Genomic DNA, 14,996 nt, shown 5'->3' with positions numbered 1-14,996 from the left:
AACTCAGGCTTTGGGACTGAACCAGTCTCTGCCCCTCTTCAACTGATGACCCTGGGCAGGATACCTCTCCCCTCTGCACCTTGGTTGCTGGGTAGATGTTAATGGGAGCTGGGCATCAAGTGCATTGATTACCCAGTCACTGCACGTGGCAGTGGCTGGCAGTGGGCCCTCTGCTGGGTGTACTGCAACAGCAAAGAAGTTTCTTGCACTTTCCAAAAGAACAAGAGAAAATAACCAGTATTGAAATAAAATACAAGAAGACCAAGGCACGGGGACTGCATTGTAAGTAGAACATGAGCACCCTGTAGAAGTGAACAATTTCCCTGAAATAAACGCCATAGTAGGTATGAGTGTACAGCGGCTGTTGTAACAAAAGTACCTTTGCCTAGGGCAACAGAAACCTATTATATCTGGCAGCTCTAGAGGTCTGAAGTCATGGAAGCAGAGCGCCCTCTGGAGGCTTCAGGGAGGAGCTCTTCTGGCTTCCAGCTGCTGGTGGTTCCCAGGGTTCCTTGGTTTGTGGCCGCATCACTCCAGGCTCTGCCTTGGTCTTCACTGGGCTGTCTTCTCTCCGGTGTTTTCTCTTCTCTTTCTCATTTTCTCAGTCCGTCTCTCTCAATTTGGAGCAGGGAATGCTGGATAAGTGCTCTACGGCTGAGCTACACCCCCAGACCCCAGTTTAGATTTTCTGCAATGTGTTTTTTTTTTTTTTAAGAGAGAGGAGAGGGGGAGAGAGAGAGAGAGAGAAAGAGAGAATTTATTTATTTATTTATTTTATTTTAGTTCTCGGCGGACACAACATCTTTGTTTGTATGTGGTGCTGAGGATCGAACCCGGGCCGCACGCATGCCAGGCGAGCGCGCTACCGCTTGAGCCACATCCCCAGCCCCTGCAATGTGTTTTCAGGCACACGAGGGCGCTCTCCCCGCACCAACCCCTGCCCTTGGAGGCCCCGCAGAACTAGGTCAAGATTGAGCAGATTAAGCGAGGTCCTAAACTGGCTTCCTAGAGATCTCTATTCCTGGGAGAGGAACCAGACAGCAGGTCCAGGCCACACCACCTGGGGATCTCTCTCCCTGTCCCCAGCACCCAGTTGGGGCTACTATGGTCTCCCTGTTCTCTGGCCGCGTCCTGATCCGCAATAACAGCGACCAGGATGAGCTGGACACCGAGGCCGAGGTCAGCCGCAGGCTGGAGAACCGTCTAGTGCTGCTGTTCTTTGGCGCCGCGGCTTGTCCCAAGTGTCAGGCCTTCGTGCCCATCCTCAAGGACTTCTTTGTGAGGCTCACAGATGAGTTCTATGTGCTGCGGGCGGCCCAGCTGGCCTTGGTATACGTGTCGCAGGATCCCACAGAAGAGCAGCAGGAGCTGTTCCTCAAGGACATGCCCGAGAAGTGGCTCTTCCTGCCCTTCGAGGATGATCTGAGGAGGTAAGGCGGGACAGGAAGGTCTGGGAGGGCTTCCTGGAGGAGGCACCACCACCAGAACTGAGGCATTTGCTTAGTGATTTGTCCCTTCTCCCTGGGGGAGTAAACAGCCCCGTGTGCCAATCCGTGTCCTATAAATTAGGGGTACAGAAAGTGGTGTCCATTCCCACTCCCATCGCACCCTGGGAGCAAGGGTGAAGTGGGGAAAGCAGATGTGAAACAAAGACTCAGATCGATACAAAATGACAAATTGCAGGAGCGTTCTGGAGGACAAAGGGAGGCCCCCAAGTGGAAATGCAATAGAAACCTCACTGAAATCCAGGAGTCAGAGAATGTGTCTAGAGGAAGTGTCTTTAAAAATATCCCCAGGCATGTAAGAGGATGGTGGCCACGGTCCCAAAAGCAGGGTTTGCAGGCACAGGGCCCAGCACAGACATAAAGCCCGGGGGCTGTCAGGAGAAAGGACAGGCAGTTCAGTTCAGGGAGGCTGAGTCATTCCCAGGGTCACAGGTGGGTGGAGTAGAGCCCTCTGAAGGATAGGATAGACCTCAGCCCGTCCGGAGCCTTGCAGGGTGTGAGAACTCCGGAGAGGGAGCCGATTCAAGCTTTGCAAGGAGAGCCCAATAGTGGCTATTTTGGAACTTTTGCAATGAAAGGTACTTTCATTTTTATTTTTTTGGTACTGGGAATTGAACCTAGGACCCCTCTACCATTAAGCTACATCCCCAGCCCTTTTTATTTTTTTATGTGGACACAGGGCCTCACTAAGTTGCAGAGGCTGGGCTTGAACTTGTGATCCTCCAGCCTCAGCCTCCCAAGTGGCTGGGATTACAGGCATGCACCACTACTCCCAGCTCTTTCATTCTTTTTTTAACCCCGACTTTTGGTTTTGTTTTTCTGCAGTGCTAGGGAGGAGCCCTTTCTTTTTCTCATGAAAGAAAAAAAAATTCAGGACCTGAATGTGTTGCTCAGGGGCGGAGTGATCACCTAGCATGTATGAGACCCTGGGTTCCATCCCCAACATTAAAAAAAAAAAAATCCAAACTCAGCAAAAACTTGAAAGAAGTGTATAATGAAGTCCACAGCAACTGTGGCATTTTTCTGTATGTGTGTGTGTGTGTGTGTGTGTGTGTGTGTGTATCAGAGTGCATGTGTGTGGGGGGGTGATGAACCATTTGACAGTGAGTCACCGACCTCCTGACATTTTACCAACTTCATTCATTTTGGTGCCCAAGTGGAAGGTCTGTGGTCATGGAGCGCTTCCTTCCCACTCCTTGTTATCAGAGTTGGGACATTTGCCCAATCCTGCTGCCCTCTGGCAAATAGGGAGTTTTTTCCTCCAAAGCAGGTCAAATTTCTGTCCCTAGGGAAGAAACACGAGTTCCAAGCGCATCTCAGATGACACCTTCTATTTGGGATGAGGTTTTCCCCACCACCCTCCTTGAAAGTGGCCAGCTAAGGTACACACTGTCCAGCTCAATTCAAATTTCAGATACACAACAAATAATGTTTTTGGTATCTATGTCTCATGTGATTTGGGGTACTGCCACAGTCTGGCTGGGCACAATTCAGGAGCCACGTGTCAAAAGAAACCAACTTTATTTTTAGAACACACACACCACACCACACAGCTCCTCAGGAAAAACCCTCAGAGCCAACTGCCACCATGGGCTTCCCACAAGCCTCTCAACCTCCCCCACTCCTCCTGCTCTTAAGGACAATTGGCTGGGTTGTGTGGGCGGAGCCAAAAAAGTCCCCCAATGAGCAGCTCCCTTGTCTGAAAGGGCGGGGAAACAGCCCAATGAGCATCATGCAGAGGAGCCAATCAGTTGGTAGCTAGAAGTTGCTGGGGCGCTGTGAGCCAATCATCAGCTGGCAGCTGGAAGTTTGCTGGCAGCTGGAAGTTTGCTGGGGCCCCTTCGCTGTGGCTCTCAACAGGGTACATTCTTATACTAAGAGTTTTCTTTGTTTTTCTGAAATTCAGATTTGGCTGGGGAAAAGGGGTCCTAGATCTTTAACTGCTAAATATGCTATTTTGCTCCCATGGGATTTTGCAAGTACCACGTGTTCCCTGGGTGTGGGCCTGGGAAAAGACCACCCAAGAAAGCAGCAGATTAAAATTAACAACTGTGGGTGATGGGCCCAGTCTGGCAGCCCAACTCTTCCCTGACGGGTCTGGCCTGGTGCAGGGTCAACCCTGGCGCACACAGCTTCTCCTTCGCTTTCTCTCTAACACTTAGACCATAATCAAAACTCCTTACCATGCCCCTCCAGGGCTTTCCGACTCAGTTACCCTGCCACCTCCGGGCCCTTGCACATGCTGCATCCTCTACCTGAGCACCCTCATCTCAGTTCTCCCTCTTTTTGTCCTGCAGATTTCAGATCAAAGGTCACCTTCTTGAAGTGGCCCTCGCTAACTGGTAGCCCCTACCCGACTTGATATTCTTTATGGCATTCATTCATTCATTCATTCGCCCCACAACACATTCCCTGGGCATTACTCCGCCTTGAGCTGTTTCAGGCACAGACGATTCTAGCGAAAGGAGGCAAATCCATGCCCTTGTGGATCTACAAATTCACTGTGGGAGAAAATGATAAGCAGGAGAAATAGACTGTACAGTATGTTGTATGCTGAGCGGATCCAGGAAGAAAAACAGAAACGCGACCCAGCAGGGATTTAAGGGAGGGGCTGCGATGGGATGGGGCTTAACGTGCGGCGGTCTGAGATCGGTGTCCCAGGATCACGGATTGGCCGGCCCTCCCCGCAGGGACCTCAGGCGCCAGTTCTCGGTGGAGCACCTGCCCACGGTCGTGGTGCTGAAGCCGGGCGGGGACGTGCTCACTCGTGACGCGACGGCTGAGATCCAGCGCCTGGGCCCAGCTTGCTTCGCCAACTGGCAAGAGGCGGCCGAAGTGCTGCACCGCAACTTTCTGCTCCCCGAGGACCTGGACGACCCGGCGCCGCGGAGCCTCATGGAGCCGCTGCGCCGCCGCAAGTACCGAGTGGACAAGGAGACGCGGGGCGGGCGCGGCCCGGAGGGCAGGACCCGGTTCTGAGCCTGCGGAGGAGGCCTGGGGAGCCTCTGCTCCCGGAGGAGCGGTCCCCCAAGGTGCAGGGGCGGGGACCGGCCTCTGCCCCAGCCCCCCGCGGAGTATTGAACCCCGGTGGGAGGAGGCGGGGGGCCCGAGCTTGGGACCGCTGCGCTCCTCCGTCCCGGTCCCCCCACCCCCGGCCATCCCGCCACCGCCTCCGGGGAAGGAAGGCTGCTCTGAGCTCCGGTGACCCGAGCCGCCGACGGAGAGGGGCGGGGGAGGGAAGGGGTCGGCCCTGAGCTCCACCCCCAGGGGCTCCGCCCCGTCCACATCCCCACTCCCGCCCCGGATCCGATCCCCAGCGAGAAACGGCGGGGTCCGGGGAGCCGGTTCTGGTCCCTACCCCACCGCCGTGGGGACAGACTGGGGCCAAGGTTGGGGCAGGTGGCGAGGGAGTCTCCATTCAGACACCTCCGCGCACTCAGTGCGGGCCCAGGGCCTGTCCTCGTCCTTTGGGGCTTCTCTCAGCCTCGCGGGAAGCAGGCAGAGCTTTAAAGTACCAAGAAATATTTTTGAGACCTGATTCTAGAATATTTTTCGAGACCTGGTCCCCAAATGGGAAAATGCAAACTAAATTTAAAAAACGTGCTGAGAACGCTAAGCCCATGGTGCATTAAACCATTTGTCCACAAATTTCATATTCAAACTTATAAAAGATTTCTATTTTACGGGGATGCATTTCCCTATTTAGCGCCATGGACGCTGGGGGCCAGTGACCGCCACAGAGGGCCAAGAGTCTCCCAGGTCTTCACCCCCGGGATCCCGAGAGAGAGAGTAGAATATAGGAATAAAACCCTGCGGTCTAGACTCACTTCTCGACTTCGTGACTGTGGGACAGTCACCTTCCTTCTCCAAGCCCCATTTCTTTCCTCCAGAAAATAGCAAGGCCAGTCCTTCCAGGTGGATCTGCCAAGAAAGCAGAAAGGGGTTCGCTCCGCGCTCGGAATGCTTTTCCTACGGCGCCCTCTGGCGGCTGAATGGAGCGGCGCGTCTTGGGGCGGAGCCAAAATGCAAATAAGGTGTAAGCCGAGCCCTCCAACCCAGTTTCTCTAAAAGGTGTCGGTGAAGGGGGACGCAGCTTTCCCTCTCTGGACCTCAGTGGGCAATTCTGGGAAATGGCCGTTTCTGAGAAATGGGCGTGTTGGACCTTGTGAGATAGCAGCTCTTAAACTCTAATCCCAGGTGGCTGATTTTAAACCTCCTTCTTGAACCTACCGCGGGGCTCGCAGCCCGTCAGCAAGGTTGCTAACCATCCCAGACAACTGCCGCCCCGTCTCTGACCGGTCCGCGGGGGCTGGAGGGGTTTGACCCAAGGCCAAGATGAATGAGATCGGGGCTGGGGATGTGGCTCAAGTGGTAGCGCGCTCGCCTGGCATGCGTGCGGCCCGGGTTCGATCCTCAGCACCGCATACAAACAAAGATATTGTGTCCGCTGAGAACTAAAAAAATAAATAAATATTAAAAATTCTCTCTCTCAAAAAAAAAAAAAAAAAAGTTAGCCGCCCTTAAAAAGGGCCAAGGACTTGAATAGACATTTCTCCAACGAAGATACTCAACAAGGATGTGAAGAGCTTGACTCAGGACTCATTAGGGAAATGCAGATCAAAGCCATAATGTGGTACCACTGCCCATCCCCCAGGATGGCTATTATCAATTTCAAAAAGAAGGAAATAGCAAATATTGGTGTGTGCAGGAAAGAGAGGAAAATCTCTCAGCATTGCTGGGGGGAGGGGTGGAAAACAGTTGAGTGAGTCCACCAAAGGTTAAAATGGAGTTATCATCAACCCTACAATTCCACTCCAGGGGTTCCCGAATACTTGTAGATGCACATTCATAGCAGCAGATTCACATTTTCCAAAAGGTGGAGACCACCCAAGATGAAAAAGCAAAAGTACACAATGGAGTATTACTCAGCCATCAAAAGGAATGAAGCACTGACACCCTCTACAATGTGGATGAACCTCGAAAAGATGTTGACTGACAGAAGCCAGACACAAAAGGCCACGTAGTGTGTGATCCCATTGATATGGAATGTCCAGAACAGGAGAATCCACGGAGACAGAAAGTAGATTACAGAGTGCCAGGTCCTAGAGGAGGGGAATGGGGAGCAAGAGCTAATGGGACAGGGGTCTCTTTGGGGGTGATTAAATTATTTACAGATGAGGCAGAATGAATGGACAATATTGTGAAGGTAATAACAACTGCTCAATAAAATGGTTTAAGTTTCACCTCAACTTTTAAAAATTAATAGCGGAAGAACATGGTGTGTAGGCTGGGGAAGGAATTCAGGAGGGTCTCCTGGAGGAGAGAACGTTTCCTCAAAGTCTTGAAGGTGATGGAGGAAAGGAGGGAGGGGGAACCATAGCCAATTGCAGGCTCTACGGGTTCAGCGACAAAAGTGAGAATTATTTGGGGCTGGGGTTACAGTTCAGCGGCAGAGCGCTTGCTTGCACTTGTGAGGTACTGGGATCGATCCTCAGCACCACATTAAAAAACAAATAAAGAAAGATATCTTTTTTTTTTTTTTAAAAAGGTGAGTTATTTAAAATTTTATTCAAACACCTTTTTTCCCCTTTATCTTTCCCCTCCTCTTCTTCTTCTTCTTCCTCCTCCTCCTCCCCCTCCCTCTCGTTCTCCTTCTCCTATACTGGGGGTTGAACCTAGAAATACTTTACCACTGAGCTACAGCCCCAGTCCTTATTATTTTTTACTTGTGATCCTCCTACCTAAGCCTCCCCCCCTACTAGGATTACAGGCATGCCCCACCACACCCAGCTCCTCCTCCTCTTCCTCCTCCTCTTCCTCTTCCTCCTCAGTACTGGAGATTAAACCCAGGGACTTAACCACTAAGCAACCCCCACTTTTATATCTTATTTAGAAACAGGGTCTCTCTGAGTTGCTTACAGGCTCGCTAAGTCGCTGAGGCTGGCTTTGAACTCTCGATCTCCTGTCTCAGCCTCCTGAGCCGCTGGCATTACAGGCGTGTATCACGGTACCCGTCTTCAAATATCTTGAGAGAGAGAGAGAGAAAGAGAATAATAGAGTCGGTGTTTAGGCCGCAGGCAGTGCTCCTTTAGGAGCTCAGCGAGCTCTGGGTTCCCCAGATCCAGGCTTTGCGCCCCTGCACCTCTGGGGGCCTGCGCCCCGCCCCGCTCCAGGCTCCGCCCCCGTTCCAGGCCACGCCTCCTCCCATCTCCAGGCCCCGACCCGCGAACCAGGAGGGGGCGCCCGCGGGTCCCGCAGAGAGAAGAAAAGGCTTCATCCCAAGTTTTCGGGGACTTCAGCGTCCCAGCAGCTGTCGATACCCCGGGTCCTCAGTCTGGCGACCCCTAGACGGCCCCCAATCCAGCCCCAGAAGCTTCAGGCACCTCCTGATGTCGCGTCCCTTGGGGACCCTCCGGGAGCCCGAGGACTGCCCCAGCTCCTCTGCCTTCTAAAGCTTCTTGCTTCCTTGACTGTCTCCCGGCCCCGCAAGACCCCTGCCATGGCTCGGTCGTACGGCGGCCGGGTGCTGGCCGCGATGACCCTGCTGGGCATTCCCGCGGCGGTGCTGGCGGCCCTGGCCGCGCAGCTGCTGTTCCAGCTGCAGGCGGGACGCGCTGAGCTGCGGGGGCCACGCGCCGACGTGCTGGGCCCGGAGCTGGGCACCGGCCCGGGGCTGCCCGAGGACGCGGCCGGGGCGCTGCTGCCGCTGGCCGCCGCGCTGGCCGCGCTCGCCCTGGTGCTCGGCCTCACCTGCCTGCTCCTCGCGGCGCTCTGTGGCCACCTGGGCGCGGAGCTGGCGCGAGGACCCAGCCCTGGCAGGTAGGAGGACGCGAGCTCCGGTGTCCCTCGCGTTTGTCGTTTATCCGGCCGAGCCCTGCCCGCCTCCCGCTGCTGTGGTCAGCTCCGGGAAGGCCCGTCCTCCCCTAGGGCTGCTGCTGTCATCCCCACATTTACTGCGCCTCAGGCAGCAGGGGCTGCTCTCTCCAGGCCTCTGGCTGGGAAGAGGGTGGGCTGGACTTGAACCTGAATCTGGGTTCTAGCCTGGGGTGGGGGTTCCCTAGGAATCGAGCTCAGAGATGTGTGCATGAGGGGGCGTCTATCAGAGGCAGCGAAGGAAACTCCCCTGGGCTGAGGAGGACACCCAGACTCTTGCGTCTCCCTCCCAGACGCTGGAGGAGAGGAGTCTGGATTTGGGGGCACAATCTGGTCGATTTAAGCAGATGGAAACTTCTATCTTTAGGGTAGATCCTGCCCATAGCATGCACCCTTCACCCAAGGGACACCCACATGCATGTGTCCCCTCGTCCCCAAATATGTCTGTGGCACCTGCAGGTGGCAGGGGCTGACTCTGAACACCTGGACAGAGCAGGGACTAAATGGCCCCAGACAGCCACTCGAGGACTCACCATCTGAAAATAAAGAGGCACAAGAGATTTATGACGTCAGATGGGGTGGATGCTAGGAAGGAAGGAAATGGGGTGATGGGATGGAGGGGGACAAAGTAGGAGTGACATAGGATGGTCAGGGGAGGCCTGAACTGAAACTTGTGGGAGGGAAGGAAGCAGAAGATGGGGGGACTGTGATCCAAACAGAAGGAGCAGCATGTGCCAGTGCCCTGGGGCGGAGTGATTGGTGTATGGGGGGGAGGTGGCTGAGGTTGGTGTGGCTGGAGGGGAGACGCAGGGAGATGAGGGCGGGAGGTCTGAGGGACTGGACCAGTGGGGCCACAGCCCTGTGGCAAGGACTGAGGAGGGTTGTGAGTGAGGAGCTGACAATGTGATGGAGGTTTGGAGTACTTCCCTGCGGCCTCCAGGGAGGTGGGAGGGGGGTGGCAGGGAAACCCGGAAGGAGGCCCCTTAGGTGTCCTGTGGGAGGTGAGCAAAGAAAGCTTAGGGGCTGCCCAACCTTCACTAGGTTGCCGCTCCTGCCACCACTCGTGGCAAGGGAACCTCGTTTCCTCACCTCCAAAGTGGATCTGTGGTCTGTCAGATAGTGGAGGCAGGGAAGTAAGTGGGTGGACCCAGGGGAGGATGGACAGGCGGGGAGTGGGCAGTGGGTGGATTTGGTGGACAGATGGAGGTGGATGGACGGTGGACGGGAGATGAGTGATCAGTGGATGGTAGGCGAGGCCGTGGACAGAGGGGTGCTGCTTAGTGGGTGGAGGACACCAGGGCGCGGGTCCAGGGCGGATGGCTGCGGGGGGTGAGGGTTGAAGAGCTGATGGGGTTGGACAGTGAGCGGTTGGCAGCTGGATTGGAAATGGGTGACTGGGTGGGTGGAGGGCGGATGGGGGAAGCAGGTGACAGCAGGTGAGTGGGTGGCACAAAGCTGACGGCTGGCGGGTGGACGGAGGGGAAAGGACGGGCTGAGGGGTCCCTATGTGAATGGTGGACGATGCCGGGTGGTGGTGGGTGGCTGGTGAGTGGTGGTTCACAGGTGGCTGGTTGGATGGATGGACGGTGGACAGTGAAGGGCCCTAGGTGGAAGGAGGGTGGCCAGATGACAGTGGCAGGGGCCCCACTTGGATCCCTCTTCCCCGAAAGCTGTGCCCTGCTGTCATTTAGGCCCCTCTCCCTCCCTGTCCCCACGGCCCCAGCTCCACCTCCCGACGCCTTCTCTCGGTCCCCCTCCCCAGGTCCGACTGGTTTCTCTACGACTGCCGCCACCTCAGGCACGTGGCCCTTGGCCTCTTCTGCTGCGGGGTCTCCGTCTACCTGGCAGGTGCGTGCCGGGCCAGCACTCGGGGACGGGGACGGCACCTGGGCTTGTGGGGGTGGGTGGGGACCTGAGCCAGCCTGCTCGGGTCCAGATCCCGGCTCTGACGCTGTCCCCCTCCGGGGCCTGGGGCAGGTCCTCTGTATGCCTGGTCCCCTGTCATTCAGTGACAGCCATTTCCACCCAGGCCTCGTGGAGTTACTCGGGGATCCAGGTAAATACCCATCAAATTTCGCAGACGGCCTCGGACCCAGAGAGTCTCCAGGACAGTGGCTGTCAGCAGATTAGCTCCTCATCAGTTTGTTTGTTTTAATATTTTTTAGTTGTCGATGGACCTTTATTTTATTTATTTTTATGTGGTGCTGAGGGTCGAACCCAGAGCCTCACACATGCCAAGCGAGCGCTCTGCCGCTGAGCCCCAGCCCAGCCCTTCTCACCAGTTTTACGTTTTGTTTGAACAAGTTTTCTTGGCTGGCTGTTTTTTATTTATTTATTTTTGTTGTTGTTGTTGTTGTTGTTTGTACTGGGGGTTGAACTCAGCCCATTTTATTTTATTTTTGAGACAGGGCCTCACTAAGTTGCTGAGGCTGGCCTCCAACTTGCAATTCTCCTGCCTCAGCCTCCCAAGTTGCTGGGGCATCAGGTGTGCACCACAACACCCTCCTAAAAGGACACTTGTGGGGCTGGGGCTCAGGGGCAGGGCACTTGCTTAGCATGTGTGAGGCCCTGGGTGGGATCCTGAGCACCACATAAAAATGACACAAATAGGGCTGGGGATGTGGCTCAAGCGGTAGCCCGCTCGCCTGGCATGCGTGCGGCCTGGGTTCGATCCTCAGCACCACATACCAACAAAGATGTTGTGTCCGCCGAGAACTAAAAAATAAATATTAAAAATTCTCTCTCACTCTCTCTCTCTCACTCTCCTCTCTCACTCTCTCTTTAAAAAAAAAATGACACAAATAAAGGCCTGCTGTCCATCTACAACTCCAAAAAGTGTTTTAAAAAAGACACTTCGTATCTTATATTTTAAGCTTGAAAAAAAAACAAACATGTCAACGTAGAATCGACACTGAGGCAACACCTGGGCCCTGCCTTCTCTAGAAGCACCTGATTTATTGGAAGGAAAACTAATCAGATTCATGAAAGACAAGGGATTAGCCATTACTGACTTTATTTACTTTTATTTTTTACGATTAAAGGATGTTTTTCCCCAATAGTTTTTTTTCCCCCTGTGGTGCTGGGGATTGAACCCAGGGCCTTGTGCATGTGAGTCAAGCACCCTACCAACTGAACTATATCCCCAGCCCTTCCCCAATAGTTTTTATAAATCTATTGTAAGTGGTTTATTTGTAATTAATAAACATGGTACATGTTTATGGCAGCTATTATTATTGTCTTAGTCCCACAATAGAAAAATAGAAGATAAAAGTGATGGATTGAAAGTATTTTTTATGAAATATAAACCTAAGGTTCAATGTGGAAATTTGTAGGTAGATTGTTGTTTGACTTAATAAAAAGTTCTAGATGTGGGATTTTTAAAAAGGAAAGTGGAATCGGTGTCTCATGTATTTGAAATTCTCAGGGGTAGTTGGCTTCAAGTGCGGCTGGATCCAGGTACTCAAGTGAGGTTGTGTGAAATGCCTCTTGCCTCAAGTTTCCTCTGTGTCAGCTGAGTGTACTTCTTCGAGAATGATGGGCTGTGAACACTTGGGACTCAGTACCTACAACCTCAGGCTTTTCATGGGCTGACAAAATTTTGAGGTCAAAAATATTGAGAAAAAATATATCCTCACATCCTCATTCTAAAATACAAGAAAATCACAGAGAGAAGAAGAAAGTCATTATGTCCGATTCATTAAGCGTTAAATTGAGAATTCAGTCACCTCCCATTTAGACTCCTTTAGAGGTTAGGTGACCTCATTCAGCAAGAATTCACAAGCCCTTCCAGCCAATCACCCATCCACTGCTCCCCGGAGCCAAAAAGAAGAATCATAACAAACCCTTTCAAAATGTTCAGCACAAAGAAAGTCCTTGGCCCCATTTTAATACATCAGGCATGATGCACGGTGGCATCTTCAAAAGGAAGAGTGCAGCCAGGCGCGGTGGCCCACGCCTGTAATCCCAGCAGTTCAGGAGGCTGAGGCAGGAGGATATCGAGTTCAAAGCCAGCCTCAGCAATTTAGGGAGGCCCTAAGCAACTCAGTGAGACCCTGTCTCCAAATAACATGCAAAATGGGGCTGGGGTGTGGCTCAGTGGTCGAGTGCCCTTGAGTTCAAGTCCTAGTACAAAAAAAAAAAAAAAAAAAAAAAAAAAGAGGGCAGAGTCAGAGAAAACAGAAACAGCCCAGAAAGTGCCACAGAGTCCCCCAGCCCTCCTGGGTTTCTCTCCTACCTATACCCCTCCCACTGCGGGAAGAAAATCCCTGTGTCCCTATAGGCCAAGCAAAAGTCCCAGGGCTGACTCTGATAGGCTGCGCTGAAGTCACGTGATTTCCCTCCACCAATTACTGTAACAAGGGAGAGCAACTCTCTGGCCATTAGGGCCTCCCTAAATTGAAGAGGCTGGCCTTGAATTTATGATCCTCATTTCTCAGCCTCCCAAGTGGCTGGGATTACAGGTGTGTGCCACCACACCCGCTATTGCAGGGTTTTCTATTGTCACTCCGCATGGGGGGGGCGTCCCTGAGGGCTTGGAGAACTGACCTGTGTTAACTGAGAGCCATTTCCTTCCCTAGCGCTGTCCATCTATGCCCTGCTGCTTTTTGAGATTGAGACAGGCGCCGCAGCGGCCTCCATCCTGGGCTCCGGTGCCTTGGTTCTGGTGGCCATTCTGACCCACACCCTGCTCCGGGCTGCCAGGGCCACCCACCATGGTCTCCGTGAACTGTCCCCACCGTCCTTTGAAGATAATACTGCACGCCCTGCCGAAGCCTCCAAGGACAGCCCCAGGGCTCAGCCCCAGCATGGTATCCACCGTCGGACCCCATATTCATTCTGCCTGGAGCTTGGGGACCCCCTTAGGACCATGGCCACTGCCACAGCACCCAAATCCCTGGGGGGAGGCCGGGAGAGCAGCCTGCCTACACCCCGCATGCACCGGACACTGTCGACTGGCATGGGGCACTGGGAGGGGGTCACTCAAGAGATGCGGAGCATGCTGGGCCACAGACCAAGGGCCACAGGAAAGGACTCAACGCTCGTGTGAACCTGAGAATCAGGAATAGATAACTGGTGTAAGGTAGCAAGAAGCAGCTATCATAGAGATAGGTCCAGGCTCAGCTGCAGTAGCAGTAAGACTTGATTTCTCTTACAGTTGACATCATCCCTGGTTATGGTCTTTAAGATTGCCTCATGGTACAAAATAGCTGCCAGGGCTCCAGCCTTTATCTCCCCACAAGGAGGGAAAGTCAGAGTCCAAGCCTGACTCAGAGTCTTCTGAAAGTCTGTCTATGAGGCTTTGGGGCCCTTCTGCTTACCTCTCACTAGCCAGAACAGAGTCCCAAGACCAGATTTCCATGCAGGGAGCCTGGGAAATCTGGTTGCCCAGAATGAATGAAGTTCTGTTCCAGGTAGGAGGGGAGGCTGGGGCTTAGGCAGTGATTCTCTAAGTGTCTCCATCCATTTTACAGATGAGGAAATCGAGGCCCCAAGAGGGGCAGTGACTCACCAGAGGTCCCAGTTCTGAGCATCAGAGCCAGGATTTGCCCCTGGGTCTCGTAAGCCCCATGTTGCTGACAGATGGTGCAAGTCTCAGACCCCACGTGACGCCCCCCCCACCCGCCTGGGGCTGTGAATGTCTGAAACCCATGTGTGCCAAGCAGCCCACAGCCAGGCGCAGACCCGGAGGCTGGACCCACCCACGCGCCTGGCTGCAGGCCAGTCTGCTCTGTGCCTCAGTTTCCCTGCCTGTAAAATGGGACTGGAGGTGACCCTGCTCTTCAGGCTGCCAAGAGACCCACGAGTCCATACGATCCAGCTGGGGCCTGCGCACAGTAGGTCCTCAGCACACCCAACCATTTCTGTGTTGCTGGGGGTCGGTGTGCCTGGTGTCGGGAAATGGCCCGTGACGAGGCAAAGTGGCTTATGGACCTGATGGAGCTCGGTGTGCTCCAGGACAGGGACCAGGGTCCCCCACCCTCCACCATCTTGCACATCCTAAATAAACTCCAGAGCTCACCATCTGTGTGTCATTTAATCAATGTCCAAATGTCCCTGTGGCCAAGCTCAGGCCCGTGGTGGGCCAGGGTGACAGAGGGGTGAGCAGGAGCAGTGGACAGGGTACCTCCTGGGGCCCCAGCCCGGGACCCCAGGTCCTGCCCATCTTCCCACATGTGGGTCTCCCTGGGAGTGCCCTGGCTGGCCCCACCTCTACCCCCAATGGACAAATGTCCCCAGGAGGCTTACAGCCTGTCCCTCCCTGGGCCACCCAGGGACTCCAGGGCCTAGGAGTCAGGGTGGGCTGAGGCCCTGGTGGAAGCCCTCCCAACAGGCAACGAGGTGACAGCCCCCAGCAGGGAAGCTGAGCCCTGAGCCTGACTCTGGGCAGGGACCCCACGTGCCCCCAGACCCAGGTGGCCATCAGCCCAGCCCACTCCCCCGTGGAGCCTGGGAGAAGCTGCACAGGCCTCCTCAGGCCTGCAGATGGAACAGAAAGGTTTGTCCTTGAGCAGCCAGAATGGCGCCTGACACAGGGGCCCCAGCAGGGACAGACTTGGGACAGCGTGATAAACATCAAGTACACGAGCACATTGAAAAAATGGTGCGCAGTCGCGGTGG

At 54.2% G+C, this 14,996-nt stretch overlaps 2 protein-coding genes across 3 annotated transcripts; both read left to right on the top strand.

Annotated features, from left to right (window-relative positions):
- Positions 1-1,089: 1,089 nt before the first annotated feature.
- NXNL1 (nucleoredoxin like 1) lies at positions 1,090-5,339 on the top strand. The gene is made up of 2 exons (XM_081288076.1): positions 1,090-1,430; positions 4,196-5,339. Exons 1-2 carry the CDS (start codon positions 1,105-1,107, stop codon positions 4,482-4,484), a joined length of 615 nt encoding a protein of 204 aa, XP_081144202.1. The 5' UTR covers positions 1,090-1,104; the 3' UTR covers positions 4,485-5,339.
- A 2,314-nt stretch (positions 5,340-7,653) lies between these two features.
- Positions 7,654-14,379, top strand: TMEM221 (transmembrane protein 221). 2 transcript variants are annotated; one of them, XM_081287285.1, is made up of 4 exons: positions 7,660-8,324; positions 10,141-10,226; positions 12,956-13,186; positions 13,850-14,379. In XM_081287285.1, the coding sequence occupies exons 1-4, from the start codon at positions 8,005-8,007 to the stop codon at positions 13,903-13,905; spliced, it is 693 nt and encodes a 230-aa protein (XP_081143411.1). In that variant the 5' UTR covers positions 7,660-8,004; the 3' UTR covers positions 13,906-14,379. The 2 variants fall into 2 exon arrangements, with proteins under 2 accessions (XP_081143410.1, XP_081143411.1); XM_081287284.1 differs by lacking the exon at positions 13,850-14,379 and having other exon boundaries at positions 7,654-8,324; positions 12,956-13,835.
- The last annotated feature ends 617 nt before the right edge of the window (positions 14,380-14,996 follow it).

Source organism: Spermophilus citellus (genome assembly GCF_964194105.1).
Source record: "Spermophilus citellus genome assembly, chromosome: 3".
In the NCBI taxonomy this organism is placed as follows: domain Eukaryota; kingdom Metazoa; phylum Chordata; class Mammalia; order Rodentia; family Sciuridae; genus Spermophilus; species Spermophilus citellus.
Note: the sequence above shows the minus strand (reverse complement) of the source record. Positions and strands in the feature narration are given on the sequence as shown.

Excerpts from the sequence above, each read along its gene's own strand:
- NXNL1 (XM_081288076.1), top strand. The coding sequence starts at position 1,105 with ATGGTCTCCCTGTTCTCTGGCCGCGTCCTGATCCGCAATAACAGCGAC. Across the intron at positions 1,431-4,195 it reads TTCGAGGATGATCTGAGGAG|GGACCTCAGGCGCCAGTTCT; the intron begins GTAAGGCGGGAC and ends CCCTCCCCGCAG.
- TMEM221 (XM_081287284.1), top strand. The coding sequence starts at position 8,005 with ATGGCTCGGTCGTACGGCGGCCGGGTGCTGGCCGCGATGACCCTGCTG. Across the intron at positions 8,325-10,140 it reads CGAGGACCCAGCCCTGGCAG|GTCCGACTGGTTTCTCTACG; the intron begins GTAGGAGGACGC and ends CCCCCTCCCCAG. Across the intron at positions 10,227-12,955 it reads GGTCTCCGTCTACCTGGCAG|CGCTGTCCATCTATGCCCTG; the intron begins GTGCGTGCCGGG and ends TTCCTTCCCTAG.